We start from the raw sequence: 17,933 nt of genomic DNA on the forward strand, positions 1-17,933 counted from the left end.
GGCGCAGGTATATTAGGAAATACCAAGTCTTAAGTGGATAGGCCCAAGATGTTTGGAAGTGTGTCGTTGTGTTTAAAAACAAAACAGTATTCTCCTTTATACTGCAATTAATGCCTACCGCTCTACTGCTAATTTTGTTTGTGACAGCGAAGCAAAATCTCACCAAACCTGTCGTCAACATGGCTGAACGGGCGGGTAGTGGAGGAGCTCCAGTGATGTCAACAACAGGAAAGGTCACGGGTATGTCAGCATTTGCCTTGTCTTTGTATCTGGCTTTAATGCATTGTCTGCACTTACAAAATATTTGTGAAATCAGCAGAGAGATGAGAGAGAGAGAGAGAGAGAGAGAGAGAGAGAGTTCTCATCTCAGGGGGGACAGTCACAAGCACAATCCGCTCTCTGTCTCCCCTCCTCCCATTCCCATCTCCTCTCTGTCTCTCCCCACCCCCCACTTCCCCCTCCACTCTCCTTCTGTCCCTACCCCTCCCTTCCCCTCTCCGTCTCTCCCCACCCCTCCCTTCCCCATCTCCACTCTGTCTCTGCACACCCCTCCTTCCCCCTCTCCGTTCCGTCTCTCCCGACCCCTCGCTTCCCTCCGTCTCTCCGCACACTTCTCTTCCCCCTCTCCACTCCGTCTCTCCCCACTCCTCCCTTCCCCCTCTCCTCTCTTTCTCTCCCCACCCCTCCCTTGAGCGCGTAGGCTTATCGGCAGAAAACAGAGAGTGGGAATAAAGTGATCCTATTCTGGTTTGATGCCGGTTACCTGTGGCGTTCCACTGGGGACGGTGTTGGTACTGTTGCTTTTTACGATGTATGTCAACGATTGGACTATGGGATTAATAGATTTCAGGCTAAATTTGCCGATGAAACAAATGTAGGTGTAGGAGCGCGTAGTGTTGTGGAATAAGAGAGACTGCAGAGAGACTTAGATAGTTTAGGGGAATGGGCAATGAAGTGGCAGATGAAATACTATGTTGGAAAGTGTATGTTCATGCACTTTGTAGAAGAAATAAATGGAAATACAATTATTTAGATGGGGAGAGAATACAAAATGAAGTGATGCAAAGAGACTTGGTCCTTATGCAGGATATCCTATAGGATAACCTCCAGGTTCAGTTGGTGGTGAAGTTGGCCAAAGCAAAGTTGGCATTCATTTCTAGAGGTATAGAATATAAGAGCAGGGATGTGATGTTGAGGCTCTATAAGGCACTCGTCACACCTCACTTGGAGTATTGTGTGCAGTTTTGGGCTCCTTATTTTAGAAATGATATAGTGACATTGGAGCGGGTTCAGAAAACATTCTCGAGAATGATTCCAGGAATGTAATGGTTTCCGTATCAGGAACGCCTGACAGGCCTTGAGCTGTATTCCCTGGAGTTCAGTAGAATGAGTGGGGGGGGGGGGGGGATCTCATACAAAACGTTCCAAATGTTAAAGGGCCTGAATAGGTTCGATATGGCAAAATAATCTCCCATGGTAAGGGATTCTAGGATAAGAGGGCAGAACTTCAAGATTGAAGGACGTCCATTAGGAACAGAGATATGAAGAATTTACTTTAGTCAAAGGGTGGTAAATCTATTGAATTTGTTGCCTCGAATGGCTCTGGAGGCTAGGTCATTGGGTGTATTTAAGGTAGCGATATAAAGGTTCTTGATTAACCAGCACATCAAAGGGTATCGGGTGAAAGCAGGGGGGTGGGTTGAAAGCAGGGGATTGGGGTGACTGGAAGAATTAGATCAGTCTATGACTGAACGCGGAGCACACAGGATGGACCGAATGGACAACTTCTCCTCCTATACCTTATGATCTTATATTTAAAATAATCGTCAGATTGAGAAACATTTGTTGAGAGTGTAGCGAAGCCAAATTGTCACTGTTGGCGAGACCCACTGATTTGTTATCGTTGTATGACGTGCCCTTAGCTCCAATATTGATTGAAAAAGTCGGTGATTGTAAAGGTTGGTGTACTCGATCCTTTATTAGAAATCAGCAAACATACACTCTTGTAACGATGAAACTGAAGTCTACCCAAGTGTAAATTCAGTGTATTTATGTGGATAATAATAAAAGATTTGACATCCGATAGTTCCCAGCTGTGAACACAGCACAGATAAGTAACCGACTCCCTTCTCTTTTACCACGCCCTATCCCATTCTGGATCATAAGAAAATCAGAAATACGCAACACAGAATACAACGCAGACAGAGAGCCGATACATGGCTGCTACAGATAGGCTCAGCTTGCATTACACGGTCTTCGATCTGAAGTGTCAACGTACTGTCTATCTTGTTCAATAACTCCATCATTTTGTTTTAGTTATATTAAATCTGCTTTTGCCAGCTTGCTGATTTTGATGTATGGTGGGTCTGCATTCTGTTTGATAAGGTCCCATGCAACTATCTGATAATCGCCGGATGAATGCGTAAATAAATCTTGACCGGAGATTAGTTGCTAATAATGATCTTAAAATCCTGCCAGAGAAAATGTCGTGCTTCTGGACAAGATGGCGTGATGGTATCGGCGGGGTTGCATTGTTCAGGATGTCAGTGTGTTTCTACATTGATTCAAACCACATATTGCCATAGGAGTCAATGCCAGACGATTGTAAACTGAAAGGAGGCGGTGAGAATCAGGTGTGACTGAGAAAACTGTATAACTCAGTGATGAGAGGAATAGATGTCCCATTGGTCAGCAGAAATATTTCACCCCACACTGGGGTAACACCTGTCCATTACGCACCATAGCGGCACCAGTGATAGGAGGACCAAAGCAGTGGCACTGTCTGCTCAACTTGCCTCGCCGTTCCATTGACAAATCACTCCTGCTCCAGAACTCAAAATTGGTTCCAAAAACGGATTTGCCTGCAATATAACGAGTAGATACTGCGGAGATTTCCGGAAAGGTGTACAATCCAGGGATAGAAGGGAAATGGGTAATGTGCGACTGTGGGTGAATGGGCGCAGGTATATTAGGCAATACCAAGTCTTAAGTGGATAGGCCCAAGATGTTTGGAAGTGTGTCGTTGTGTTTAAAAACAAAACAGTATTCTCCTTTATACTGCAATTAATGCCTACCGCTCTACTGCTAATTTTGTTTGTGACAGCGAAGCAAAATCTCACCAAACCTGTCGTCAACATGGCTGAACGGGCGGGTAGTGGAGGAGCTCCAGTGATGTCAACAACAGGAAAGGTCACGGGTATGTCAGCATTTGCCTTGTCTTTGTATCCGGGTTTAATGCATTGTCTGCACTTACAAAATATTTGTGAAATCAGCAGAGAGATGAGAGAGAGAGAGAGAGAGAGAGAGAGAGAGAGTTCTCATCTCTGGGGGGGACAGTCACAAGCACAATCCGCTCTCTGTCTCCCCTCCTCCCATTCCCCTCTCCTCTCTGTCTCTCCCCACCCCTCACTTCCCCCTCCACTCTCCTTCTGTCCCTACCCCTCCCTTCCCCTCTCCGTCTCTCCCCACCCCTCCCTTCCCCATCTCCTCTCTGTCTCTGCACACCCCTCCTTCCCTCTCTCCTCTCTGTCCCACCCCTCCCTTCCCCCTCTCCGTTCCGTCTCTCCCGACCCCTCGCTTCCCTCCGTCTCTCCGCACACTTCTCTTCCCCCTCTCCACTCCGTCTCTCCCCACTCCTCCCTTCCCCCTCTCCTCTCTTTCTCTCCCCACCCCTCCCTTGAGTGCGTAGGCTTATCGGCAGAAAACAGAGAGTGGGAATAAAGTGATCCTATTCTGGTTTGATGCCGGTTACCTGTGGCGTTCCACTGGGGACGGTGTTGGTACTGCTGCTTTTTACGATGTATGTGAACGATTGGACTATGGGATTAATAGATTTCAGGCTAAATCTGCCGATGAAACAAATGTAGGTGGACGAGCGCGTAGTGTTGTGGAATAAGAGAGACTGCAGAGAGACTTAGATAGTTTAGGGGAATGGGCAATGAAGTGGCAGATGAAATACTATGTTGGAAAGTGTATGTTCATGCACTTTGTAGAAGAAATAAATGGAAATACAATTATTTAGATGGGGAGAGAATACAAAATGAAGAGATGCAAAGAGACTTGGTCCTTATGCAGGATACCCTATAGGTTAACCTCCAGGTTGAGTCGGTGGTGAAGTAGGCCAAAGCAAAGTTGGCATTCATTTCTAGAGGTATAGAATATAAGAGCAGGGATGTGATGTTGAGGCTCTATAAGGCACTCGTGAGACCTCACTTGGAGTATTGTGTGCAGTTCTGGGCTCCTTATTTTAGAAATGATATAGTGACATTGGAGCGGGTTCAGAAAACATTCTCTAGAATGATTCCAGGAATTTAATGGTTTCCGTATCAGGAACGCCTGACAGATCTTGAGCTGTATTCCCTGGAGTTCAGTAGAATGAGGGGGAGGGGATCTCATACAAAACGTTCCAAATGTTAAAGGGCCTGAATAGGTTTCGATATGACAAAATAATCTCCCATGGTAAGGGATTCTAGGATAAGAGGGCAGAACTTCAAGATTGAAGGACGTCCATTAGGAACAGAGATGTGAAGAATTTACTTTAGTCAAAGGGTGGTAAATCTATTGAATTTGTTGCCACGAACGGCTCTGGAGGCTAGGTCATTGGGTGTATTTAAGGTAGCGATATAAAGGTTCTTGATTAACCAGCACATCAAAGGGTATCGGGTGAAAGCAGGGGGGTGGGTTGAAAGCAGGGGATTGGGGTGACTGGAAGAATTAGATCAGTCTATGACTGAACGCGGAGCACACAGGATGGACCGAATGGACAACTTCTCCTCCTATACCTTATGATCTTATATTTAGAAACATTTGTTGAGAGTGTAGCGAAGCCAAATTGTCACTGTTGGCGAGACCCCACTGATTTGTTATCGTTGTATGACGTGCCCTTAGCTCCAATATTGATTGAAAAAGTCGGTGATTGTAAAGGTTGGTGTACTCGATCCTTTATTAGAAATCAGCAAACATACACTCTTGTAACGATGAAACTGAAGTCTACCCAAGTGTAAATTCAGTGTATTTATGTGGATAATAATAAAAGATTTGACATCCGATAGTTCCCAGCTGTGAACACAGCACAGATAAGTAACCGACTCCCTTCTCTTTTACCACGCCCTATCCCATTCTGGATCATAAGAAAATCAGAAATACGCAACACAGAATACAACGCAGACAGAGAGCCGATACATGGCTGCTACAGATAGGCTCAGCTTACATTACACGGTCTTCGATCTGAAGTGTCAACGTACTGTCTGTCTTGTTCAACAACTCCATCATTTTGTTTTAGTTATATTAAATCTGCTTTTGCCAGCTTGCTGATTTTGATGTATGGTGGGTCTGCATTCTGATTAATAAGGTCCCATACAACTATCTGATAATCGCCGGATGAATGCGTAAATAAATCTTGACCGGAGATTAGTTGCTAATAATGATCTTAAAATCCTGCCAGAGAAAATGTCGTGCTTCTGGACAAGATGGCGTGATGGTATCGGCGGGGCTGCATTGTTCAGGATGTCATTGTGTTTCTACATTGACTCAAACCACATATTGCCATAGGTGTCAATGCCAGGCGATTGTAAACTGAAAGGGAGGCGGTGAGAATCAGGTTGTGACTGAGAAAACTGTATAACACAGTGATGAGAGGAATAGATGTCCCATTTGTCAGCAGAAATATTTCACCCCACACTGCTGTAACACGTGTCCATTACGCACCATAGCGGCCACCTGTGATAGGAGGACCAAAGCAGTGGGCACTGTCTGCTCAACCTGCCTCGCCATTCCATTGACAAATCACTCCTGCTCCGGAACTCAAAATTGGTTCCAAAAAATGGAATTGCCTGCAATATAACGAGTAGATACTGCCGGGATTCCCGGAAAGGTGTACAATCCAGGGATAGAAGGGGAAATGTGTATTGAGTGACTGTGAGTGGATGGCGGCAGGTATATTAGGCCATACCAAGTCTTCAGTGGGATATGGCCAAGATCTTTGGAAGCGTGTCGTTGTGTTTAAAAACAAAACAGTATTCTCCTTTATACTTCAATTAATGCCTAACACGCTACTGTTAATTTTGTTTGTGGACAGCGCAGCAAAAATCGAACCACAACTGTCGTCAACATGGCTGAACGGGCGGGTAGTGGTGGAGTTCCAGTGATGTCAACAAAAGGAAAGGTCACGGGTATGTCAGCAATTGCCTTGAATCTGTATCTGGGTTTTAATGCATTGTCTGCACTTACAAAATATTTGTGAAATCAGGAGAGAGAGGAGAGAGAGAGAGAGAGAGAGAGAGAGAGAGAGAGAGATGAGGAGAGAGAGAGAGAGAGGAGAGAGAGAGAGAGAGAGAGAGAGAGAGAGAGAGCGAGAGAGAGAGAGAGCGAGAGAGAGAGAGAGAGTCCTCATCTCTGGGGGACAGTCACAAGCACAATCCCCTCTCCGTGCTCCCCCCCTCCCATCCCCTTCTCCCTCTCTGTACCACCTCTCCATCCCCCTTCTCCCTCTCCTCTCCAACGCCCTTCCCTCTCCTCTCCTTCCCCTCTCTCCTTCTCTCCGCTTCCCCCCTTCCTTCCCTTCCCCCTCTCCACTCCGTCTCTCCCCACTCCTCCCTTCCCCCCTCCTCTCCTTCTCTCCCCACCCCTCTCTTGAGTGTGTTGGCTTAATCTGCAGAAAACAGAGAGTGGGAATAAAGTGATCCTATTCTTGCTGGATGCCGGTTACCTGTGGCGTTCCTCAGGGGACGGTGTTGGAACTGTTTGCTTTTTACTATGTAAGTCAATGATTTGGACTATGGGATTAATAGATTTCAGGCTAAATTTGCCGATGAATCTATTGTATGCGGAGGTGCGGGTAGCGTTGAGGAATAAGAGGGACTGCAGAGAGACTTAGTTTAGGGGAATGGGCAAAAAAGTGGCAGATGAAATACTATGTTGGATAATGTATGTTCATGCACTTGTGGAAGAAATAAATGGACAGACTATTATTTAGATGGGGAGAGTATTCAAAACGCAAAGATGCAAACAGATTTGGGTGTCATTATGCAGGATACCCTAAAGGTTAACTTCCAGTTTGAGTCGATGGTGAAGAAAGGCGAATGCAATGTTGGCATTCATTTCTAGAGATAAGAATATCAGAGCAAGGATGTGATGTTGAGGCTCTATAAGACACTCGTGAGATGACACTTGGTGTATTGTGTGCCACATTGAGCTACTTATTTTAGAAACGCTGTACTGACATTTGGAGAGGGTTCAGAGAGATTTACGAGAATGATTACCATGATAGGAGATTCTAGGACAAGAGGTCCCCAACTTCAGGATGGAAGGGACGTCCATTTGGAACTGAGATGCGAAGAAATTACTTTAGTTAAAACGTTGTAAATCTATTGAATTTATTTCCAAGAGCGGCTGCCGATGCCAAGTAATTGGGTGTATTTAAGGGAGAGACAGATAGGCTGTTGATTAGCCAGGGCATCAAAGGGTACGGGGGAGAAGGGAAAGGAGTGGAATGACTGGAAGAATTAGATCAGTCTATGACTGAACGCGGAGCACAGAGGATGGACCGAATGAACTATTTCTCTCCTATACCTATGTCTTATATTTAAAATAATCGTCAGATTTTGGAACATTTGTTGAGCGTATAGCCAAGCCAAATTGTCATTGTTGGCGACATCCACTGATTTGTTATCGCTGTATGACGTGCCCTTAGCTCCAATATTGATTGAAAAAGTCGGTGATTGTAAAGGTTGGTGTATTCGATCCTTTATTAGAAATCTGCAAACATACAATCTTGTAACGATGAAACTGAAGTCTACCCAAGTGTAAGTTCAGTGTATTTCAGTGGATAATAATAAAAGATATGACATCCGTCAGTCCCCAGCTGTGAACAAAGCACAAATATGTAACTGACTCCCTTTACTTTTACCACGCCCTATCCCATTCTGGATCATCAGAAAATCAGAAATGCGCAACACAGAATACAACGCTGACAGAGAGCCGATACATGGCTGCTACAGATAGGCTCAGCTTACATTACACGGTCTTCGATCTGAAGTGTCAATGTACTCTCTGTCTTGTTCAATAATTCCAGCATTTTCTTTTAGTTATTGTGAAGCTGTTTTTGCCAGCTTGCTGTTCTTGATGTATGGTGGGTCTACATTGTGTTTAACAAAGTGCCATGTAACTATCTGATAATAGCTGGATGAATGCGTAAATAAATCTTGAACAGAGATTAGGTGCTAAAAATGATCTTAAAATCCTGCCGGAGAAAATGTCGTGGTTCTGGACAAGATGCCGCGATTCTATGGTGGGATTGCATTGTTCACGATGTCAAAGTGTTTCTATATAGACTCAAACCATATATTGCCAGAAGCGTCAATGCCAGGCGATGCAGAAAGGGGACAGTGAGAATCACGTGTGAATGAGAAAACTATAACTCATTGATGCAAGGAATAAATGTCCCACCGGTCAGCAGAAATATTTCACCCCACACTGCTGTATCAGTTGTCCATGACTTACCATAGCGCCACCAGTGGTAGGAGGGCCAAAGCAGTGGGCGCTGTCTGCTCAATCTGCCTCGCCTTTCCGTTGACACATCACTCACGGTTTCAGGACACAAGATTGTTTTTTTTTGAAAGGGAGTTGTTTGCATTGCAGCGAATAGATACTCCAGGGAATCCCGGAAGGGTGAAAAATCCAGGGACAGAGGGGAAATGGGTATTGTGTGACTGTGATTTGATGGGCGCAGGTAGATTAGGTCGTATCAAGTCTTCAGTGGATAGGACCAAGATGGTTGGAAATGTGTCGTTCTGTTTGAAAACAAAACAGTATTCTCCTTTATACTTCAATTAATGCCTGACGCTCTGCTGTTAATGTTGATTGTTACAGAGCAGCAAAATCTCACCACAGCTGTCCTCAACATGGCTGAACGGGCGGGTGGTGGAGGTGTTCCAGTGGCTTCAACATCTGGAAAGGTCACGGGTATGTCGGCAATTGCCTTGACTCTGTAGCTGAGTTTAATGCAGTATCTGCACTTCACTAAATATTTGTGAAAGCAGTGGTGAGGTGCGCTCCTTTCCGTCTCCCCACCCCTCCCTTCCCGCTCTCCTTTCCGTCTCCCCACCCCTCCCTTCCCCGAATTCTCCCCATCTCTCCCCACCCTTCCCTTCCCCCTCCACTACCTCTGTCTCTCCCTCTCTGTGTCCTCCTTCACTCCGACATCCGGCTCACCCCCCCACCAACCACCGGATCTCTATCACCCCTCCCTCTTTGAACCCCTCTCCAGACCCCTCTCCAACTACCATATATATCTCGCACTGTCTCTGTTGACCTGCCGCACTATCTTTATGTTCCAGAGAGAATATTGCAACCCAGTATGGGGTCAGCAATGTCTTTAATGCTCCTCATTTCCCTTCACAGGTCCGAGCTCAGTGATCACCGAGCTCCTGGCAAGCTGGGACGATTTCCAGCTGCTGCAGTTGACGAACTTCTACCGGGACAAGCTGGAGCAGGCGATGGAAGGAGGGGTGTACGGAGTGAGCCAGGAGTTAACGGCCGAGAATCAGTTCAGTGAAGAGGAACATCGGGTGAGTGGGAGGGAGAATGGGTTTAAATCGTCACACATCACAGGACTGATGGGTGTCGGAACTCTGTCTCATCAGATATTAAATTAGATAAAAGAACAGCTGGGAAATAAATACTGTACATACAATCACAAACATGTGAATCTGAACCAGTGATAGAAAGGGGTGAAAAGTCCCTGCGGACTGGTGGGTAGCTGAGTGAGTTGGCAAGTGACAGTTGTGTGGGCTTACAGTATTAAATGGACATATGACAGGAAGTATCATTTTGGAAAGATCGTGCAGCATGCGGGGAGGATGACAATGAGAAAGAGGGGATCATCAGCGAATGCCACAGGAACTCGAGTGTGTTCTCTTCTGGGTGGACATGATTGTGTTAGAATCTGTAATTGCAAACAGTGTGAATCGGGGAATACTGCCATATTGTAATATGTAGTTATTGAATGAATCTCCAATGGAAAAGACAAAGGAAAGGCATCAGGTGTCAGCCGGTGATCCGCTGTCATGTTGGACACTGGCGGACTGAGGAGATGAATCACATCGTCTTTTCTGCAACTTCTCCGGACTTTTCCCTCTGTTATAAAAACATTCCTGAATTATTTCTTCAATTTTGATGGTTATTTTATGATTTCTGTTTTACACTGTCAAATCCGATAAGGAATTATTTATGGATTTGGAGCCACGTCAATGAAGCGGTCACAGACCAGCCAGGATCTCATTGACTGGTGGACCAGGTTCACGGTGAATGTCCCTCCGTGTGCTCTGCACTCAGAATGTACAGTCCATGTCCAGACAGGATCAGCACCCGTCCGGGTGACTGCTCAGTGTGATCCCGTTACAGAGCACATCATTTACTTCTCATTCTCTGTGTGAATCTGTCAGTCCCCAATATGTTCACTGTCACTCTTCACAGAAAATCTCTGATCTCGCTGATAAGGGAGAGCGGGCGGACAGTTCTAAACTCCTCCTGAGCCTGGTGATGGAGAAAGGCTCCCGCGCCCCGAGGGTGATGTGGGAAACCTTTGTGAAAATGCGGATTGGTGTCCCAAAGTTGGACAAAATACTGAAGGAAATGCAGGAATATGGTGAGATGATATCAGAGATAAATTCAAATTTGAATTGCAACACATCACACTTTAAAATTTTACACAACATTTCCTTAATTTGTTTAAATTCAAACAGGTTGTGATCACTCCCATCGATCAAATCCCGCTCAAGGTTTACTCAAGGTTCTGAGTGAGCTGAAAGGTAAGTGAACATGTATCGAACATTGAAGGATTTTACACAGGAATAAGCTATTTAGTGCCGAACCAGCTAAGAGGTAAATCAAAACGCTCTTAAACTCGAATCTCACCTTCCTACACTATGTCCATATGCCTCCAACATCCTTACATCCTTGTGCCTGTCCAAACGGCTCTTGAGAGTTTCAAAGAATTTGCCTCCACCACCTTATCAGGCTTCCAGGCATCTATGTCACTCTGATATTAAAAAAAAAACTATCCCTCACATCCCCCTTCATTCCTCACCCTCTCACGTTCAATATATTCCCTCTGGTAAATGTCTATTACCGACAAACCAATTCTCTCTGTCCACTTTATCTATGCTTCGCGTAATCTTGTAAACCTGTGTCAGAGCTCCTCTCAGCCTCTGATGATCCTGAGAAAACTTACTAATTTTATCCAGCCTCTCATGATAGCACTTGACCTCTAAACAAGGCAGCATCCTGTTAAACCTCTTCTACTCCCTCTCTAAAGCCTCAATATCCCTCCGGTAGTGGAGCGATCGGAACGGTGCGCAATGGCCCAAATGATGCTGAAACAGAGTTCATAAAGTTGAAACGTGACCTTTTTCCACTAACGGTTGTAATTTGCATAGCGTAGTTAAGTTGTTGAGCCATAAGGATCTGACCAGGTAAATGTTGACACTGTGACAGATGCACTCCCTGATTATAGAAGAACATCATTTCTAACACTGTCACATTCTCTAAAGTAAATATCTCCACAATCAATATTTCCTATGCTCCCTATTACAGCCGAGTATATTGAATGGAGACACCATACACCGCTGACAGGGTCCTGACACACTGTGAAATCCTACACACACCTGATAGGGTCCTGACGCACTGTGAGATGCCACACACCCCCTCCAGGGTCCTGACACACTGTGAGATCCGATCTTAGCAAGGAGATTAATGTAAATGAACGCTTAGGAGGCAGTTAGGGACTGCAAAAAAGAAAAGAAAACGCAATATAATGTCGCAAAATTGAATGGGAATTTCATTGATTGAGAAACTTTTAAAATCTAACAAAAGGCAACAACGAAGGGATGAAGGCAAAGCAATTGAACTTATAGGCTAACACACAGACAATGATGGAGAAACTCAGCAGACCAGGCAGCATCTATGGAGAAAGTACAGTCAACGTTCCGGGCCGCGAACATTCGGTGTGACTAGAGAACAAACGCTGAGGAGTAGCGTTGAAAGATGGAGGGCGGGTGTGGGAGGGGGAGGGTGAAACTTGGAGGGGGAGTGATGAAGTAAAGAGTTAAAAAGTTGCTTAGTAAAAGAGACAGAAGGCCATGGAAGAAAGGGGAAAAGGCGGTGGGGAGAGCACCAGAGGGAGGTGTAAATGATCTCGGTATGGCCTCTTGTATATCGGTGAGACCCGATGTAGAATGGGAGACCGTTTCGTCGAGCATCTGCACTGTGTCCGCCAGAACAAGCGGTAACTCCCAGTGACCACCCGTTTTATTTCCGCTTCCCATTCCCATTCCGATACGTCAGTCCATGGCCTTCTCCAATGTCGGGCTTAGGCCACACTCAGCTTTGAGGAACAACACCTCCTGTTCCGTTTGAGTAGCCTCCAACCTGATGGGATGAATATCGATTTCTCAAGCTTTCAGTGAAGCTTTCCATTCCTCTTCACCGTTCCCCATGCCCTCGTTCTTCTCTCTCCTTGCCACCTCCCTCTGGATCGCCCCCACTCCTTTTTCTTTATTCCAGGTCTTTCTATCTCTATCAAGAATCAACTCCCTAGCTCTTTGCTTCATCCCTTCCACTCCAAGTTTCACCAATCGCCTGGTATTTCTCTGGCAACCACCAGCCCCCCACCTTTCAAATCTACACCTCAGGTTTCTGTCTCCAGTCCTGCCGAAAAATCACAGCCCGAAACGTCAACTGATCCATCGACGCTGCCTGGCCTGCTGAGTTCCTCCAACATTTTGTGTGTGTTGCTTGGACTTCCGTCATCCGCAGATTTTCTCTTGTTTGTGAAATTATGTGCCAGTTAGCCTAACCTAAGTGATTGGGAAACTGTTGGAGTCTATAAATCATTTTAAATTGCTATGATTGTACATTGCACATTTAGATGGAGACGTAACGTAAAGATTTTTAAACCTCATGTATGTGAAGGGTGTATGAAATAAAGTCAAGTCAATTCAAATCAATTATTAATGTTCAGGTTTCGAGATATTTGGAGCCTATTGATAAAATAAGTCATAGCCAGCATAGTTTATATGAAGGTAAATCTTGCTTTACGCATTTGCTAGAGTTCGTTGAGTAAATACCAAGCAGGGTGGGCAAAGGAGAGGCAGTGGATGCCATTTACTTGAATTTTCAGGAGGCGTTTGATATGCTGCCATACATGAGGCTGTTTAACAAGATAAAATCCGATGGCGTTACAGGAAAGATGAATGGCCGACAGGCAGGAGGCAGTGAGAGGGAATAAAATGAACCTTTTCTGTCTAGCTGCTGGTGACTGGTGATTTTCCTCAGGGGTCATTATTGCGAATGCTACTTTTCACATTGTTTGTCAATGATTTAGATACTGGAATTGATGTCTTTATGGCAGAGTTTACGGGCGATAAAAAAAATAGGTGAAGGGGTAGTTAGTGCAGAGGAAGCAATGCGATTGCAGCAAGACTTAGACAGACTGGAAGGGTGGGCAAAATGGCGGCGGATGGAATACAGTGTTGGAAAATGTATGGTAATGATTTTGGTAAAATGATCAATAATGCTGACTATTATCTAAATGGGGAGGGTATTTAAACATTCGAGTTTAATGTGGCATCCTGCTGGCAACAACATTATGGGCCGAAGGGCCTATTCCTGCGCAGTTCTTTGTTCTTGTGACAGCCGAAATCCTGAACCTCCTGCTACCGAAATTCCTCGGTCTCTGCTCTCTTCTTCACCACCCGACCTGTAATCAGCATGGTTGTCAAACTTGTATTTAACATCACAGACCAGTAGCATCTCCCCTTTCTCCCCTTTCCACAGACGTTGTCTGACCTGTACTCACATCCACACTCCCGTCCTTCTACAGCTGTGCTGCAGAGAGCAGGCCAACATGCTGCATAACTGTGGCGGACTGGAAGGCTCTACAACGGGTAGTCAAAACTGCCCAACGCATCACCGGGACCCCCAGCCTACCTTCCATCAGGGACGTATATACAGAAATGCTCCGGAAAAAGGCCAGGAGCGTCAGGAAGGATCCCACCTATCCTGCCTGTGGGCTGTTTGCCCCTCTCCCATGAGGGAGGAAGGATCCCACCTATCCTGTCTATGGGCTGTTTGTCCCTCTCCCATGAGGGAGGAAGGATCCCACCTATCCTGTCTATGGGCTGTTTGCCCCTCTCCCATGAGGGAGGAAGGATCCCACCTATCCTGCCTATGGGCTGTTTGCCCCTCTCCCATGAGGGAGGAAGGATCCCACCTATCCTGTCTATGGGCTGTTTGCCCCTCTCCCATGAGGGAGGAAGGATCCCACCTATCCTGCCTGTGGGCTGTTTGCCCCTCTCCCATGAGGGAGGAAGGATCCCACCTATCCTGTCTATGGGCTGTTTGCCCCTCTCCCATGAGGGAGGAAGGATCCCACCTATCCTGCCTATGGGCTGTTTGCCCCTCTCCCATGAGGGAGGAAGGATCCCACCTATCCTGCCTGTGGGCTGTTTGCCCCTCTCCCATGAGGGAGGAAGGATCCCACCTATCCTGCCTGTGGGCTGTTTGCCCCTCTCCCATGAGGGAGGAAGGATCCCACCTATCCTGCCTATGGGCTGTTTGCCCCTCTCCAATGAGGGAGGAAGGATCCCACCTATCCTGCCTATGGGCTGTTTGCCCCTCTCCAATGAGGGAGGAAGGGTCCCACCTATCCTGCCTGTGGGCTGTTTGCCCCTCTCCAATGAGGCAGGAAGGATCCCACCTATCCTGCCTATGGGCTGTTTGTCCCTCTCCCATGAGGGAGGAAGGATCCCACCTATCCTGCCTATGGGCTATTTGCCCCTCTCCCATGAGGGAGGAAGGATCCCACCTATCCTGCCTATGGGCTGTTTGTCCCTCTCCAATGAGGGAGGAAGGATCCCACCTATCCTGTCTATGGGCTGTTTGTCCCTCTCCCATGAGGGAGGAAGGATCCCATCTATCCTGCCTATGGGCTGTTTGCCCCTCTCCCATGAGGGAGGAAGGATCCCACCTATCCTGCCTATGGGCTGTTTGCCCCTCTCCAATGAGGGAGGAAGGGTCCCACCTATCCTGCCTATGGGCTGTTTGCCCCTCTCCCATGAGGGAGGAAGGATCCCACCTATCCTGCCTATGGGCTGTTTGCCCCTCTCCCATGAGGGAGGAAGGATCCCACCTATCCTGCCTGTGGGCTGTTTGCCCCTCTCCCATGAGGGAGGAAGGATCCCACCTATCCTGCCTATGGGCTGTTTGCCCCTCTCCAATGAGGGAGGAAGGATCCCACCTATCCTGCCTATGGGCTGTTTGCCCCTCTCCAATGAGGGAGGAAGGGTCCCACCTATCCTGCCTGTGGGCTGTTTGCCCCTCTCCAATGAGGGAGGAAGGATCCCACCTATCCTGCCTATGGGCTGTTTGCCCCTCTCCCATGAGGAAGGAGGCTACGTAGCATCCACAGCAGGACCACCAGACTCCAAATCAGTTACTTTCCTCAAGCAGTAAGACTGATCAACACCTCCAATGACTAAGCCACCCCTCCACAACTAACAACCCCCACCCCACATCCAGCACGGTTTTAAATTTTACAGTCAGAACCACCTGAGGTCAGAATGACTTCTGCATCATATATATTTATATATATCGAATTTTCCATTGTGTACTTTATCTGAGATTTTGTGCTACATCAGATCAGGAATAATGATTAGTTCCTTCTCCTTTACACTGTTCAGTATTTACAACACAGACTCTTTAAGGGACGCGAGACTGCAGATCTTCCGTTTTCTGGATGAACTCAGTGATCTGAGCAGCAACTGTGATGATGGAAGATGGGGGCGGGGGGGGGGGTTGTCTGTGTTTTGTGTCAAAATGCTGACTGTCTGAATCTCCTGAACAAGACAGTGCCATTTTCCCCCACAACAACCCCACCAACAGTGCACGTGCTGATCAACAAACCTAATCCTTGGTATTTTGAATCAGTGATGGTGGGAGGGGAGGGGAGCTGTGATTCCCCAACCTTTTCCTTTGACAGAATGCCCACTCCCCTCTTCTCCATCTCCATACGCCACATCAACACTGGGCTTTCAAAGTTCTTCCACGGGAACAATGTTAACTTTGGCAGGAGTAGGAGGTTGTTCAGTACGGAACAGTCGGGGGTCAGTAAACTACCAGGGAAATACTCACCTTCACAACACAATTAATTTGGAAGTGTGATGATCTGGTGTTTATCTAGACCAGGCCTCTCTGCCCAGTCAGGGGTCTGTTAATGAAATTTACTTTACTGTAGGAGCATCCATTGCTGAATCCAATTAATGCAATAGCTTTGAGCTAACTCTTGTGTACTTAAATACTGAGTTCTGAATTGAGGCATCTAACAGTTTGTCTTCTCTCTGTTCCCATGGAAGATGTTCAACAGAAACACAAGGAGACTCTGCGGGCACAAACTGAAACACTGAGAGTGAACACGATCCTGATGAGGGATAAGGTGAAGGTTTTCCAGCTGGTTGATCGATACGCTGAGCTCACGATCATTTCTACTGTTCGAGATCGGAGACTGGTGGAACATGAGCTGCTGGCAAGAGGCAGAGACCACGAGGAGTGGAGAGAAAAATATCTCTGCGGAAAACTGCAAAAACTCCGGACTGAACAATTGTTCCAGGGCAGCTTTTCCCGGCGTAATTCCAAATCTGGGAGTTCGGCAGCAGTGGCCGGAGAGCCAGGGATTGGGAAAACAACAATGGTACAAAAGATTGTTTATGACTGGGCCACGGGGAAAATATACCAACAGTTCCAGTTTGTCTTTAGTTTCAAATTCCGGGATTTAAACTCCATTAACTGCAGAATAAATCTGAGTGAACTGATTCTGGATCAGTATCCTTACCTTGGGAATACTCTGAGAGACGTCTGGAACAACCCAGAGAGATTGCTGTTTATATTTGATGGTTTGGATGAATTCAATGACGAAATTGATTTTGCTGACAGTCGAAGAGACACAAAACCCAAGCACCAGTGCCCAGATCCCGAGTGGTGGTGTGAAGTGTCTGACATTGTGTACAGTTTAATCCAGGGCAAGCTGCTCCCAGGGTGTTCAGTGCTGGTGACCACTCGCCCCACTGCGTTACATTTATTGGAAAAGGCTGAGATCAGTGTCTGGGCTGAAATCCTGGGATATTTTGGTGGGGAAAGGAAGGAATATTTCATCAGGCATTTTGAAGATCAGACGGTAGCGGAAGCAGTTTTCAAACATGTGAAGGAGAACGAAATCCTGTACACCATGAGCTACAACCCCTCCTACTGCTGGATCCTCGCTCTGGCACTGGGACCCTTCTTCACACAAAGAGTCAGGGACCCGCAGCGAGTTCCCAAGACCATCACCCAACTGTACTCCTACTATATTTACAACATCCTGAAAAACCACGGCCGTGAGATTGAGAACCCTCGTGATGTGTTACTCAGGGTTGGTCAGATGGCCTTCAGAGGAGTGTCCGAGAGGAAGATTGTGTTTACAGATGGAGATTTGATTAACTACAATCTGGAGCCTTCCAAGTTCCTGTCCGGGTTCTTGATGGAGCTTTTGGAGAGAGAGGATTCTGCCTGGACTGTGGTGTACACATTCCCACACCTCACCATCCAAGAGTTTGTAGCTGCAGTCGCACAATTCCTGAATCCACATTCCGGGGATGTCCTGAAATTCCTCACTGAAGCCCACAACACGGAAGATGGGCGATTTGAGGTATTTCTCCGTTTTGCTGCTGGTCTCTCCTCCCCAATGACAGTTCGGGACCTGGAAGGGTTTCTGGGTCAATTTCCTCATGAAACAACCTGTCAGGTGATTGACTGGGTGAAGGAGGAGGTTAAACGCCAAAGAAGAAACACAGAGAATGAAGCTGGTAAAAGGAGCCTCCTGAACACTTTGCACTACCTGTTCG

General features: G+C 46.6%; 1 protein-coding gene across 1 annotated transcript; it reads left to right on the forward strand.

The window, feature by feature from the left end:
• Positions 1–146: 146 nt before the first annotated feature.
• On the forward strand, positions 147–17,820 carry LOC140723574 (NACHT, LRR and PYD domains-containing protein 3-like). The gene is made up of 8 exons (XM_073038144.1): positions 147–240; positions 3,104–3,196; positions 8,869–8,961; positions 9,400–9,566; positions 10,474–10,645; positions 10,743–10,808; positions 16,410–17,208; positions 17,781–17,820. Exons 1-8 carry the CDS (start codon positions 180–182, stop codon positions 17,818–17,820), a joined length of 1,491 nt encoding a protein of 496 aa, XP_072894245.1. The 5' UTR covers positions 147–179.
• The last annotated feature ends 113 nt before the right edge of the window (positions 17,821–17,933 follow it).

This window comes from Hemitrygon akajei, unplaced genomic scaffold (assembly GCF_048418815.1).
Source record: "Hemitrygon akajei unplaced genomic scaffold, sHemAka1.3 Scf000119, whole genome shotgun sequence".
NCBI classification, from domain to species: Eukaryota; Metazoa; Chordata; class Chondrichthyes; order Myliobatiformes; family Dasyatidae; genus Hemitrygon; species Hemitrygon akajei.

What these genes read in the sequence shown, in the direction of transcription:
- LOC140723574 (XM_073038144.1), top strand. Translation starts at nt 180, where the DNA reads ATGGCTGAACGGGCGGGTAGTGGAGGAGCTCCAGTGATGTCAACAACA. An exon ending in AACAACAGGAAAGGTCACGG is followed by an intron (nt 3,197 to 8,868) that starts GTATGTCAGCAT and finishes TGATTGTTACAG; the next exon opens with AGCAGCAAAATCTCACCACA. An exon ending in AACATCTGGAAAGGTCACGG is followed by an intron (nt 8,962 to 9,399) that starts GTATGTCGGCAA and finishes TTCCCTTCACAG; the next exon opens with GTCCGAGCTCAGTGATCACC.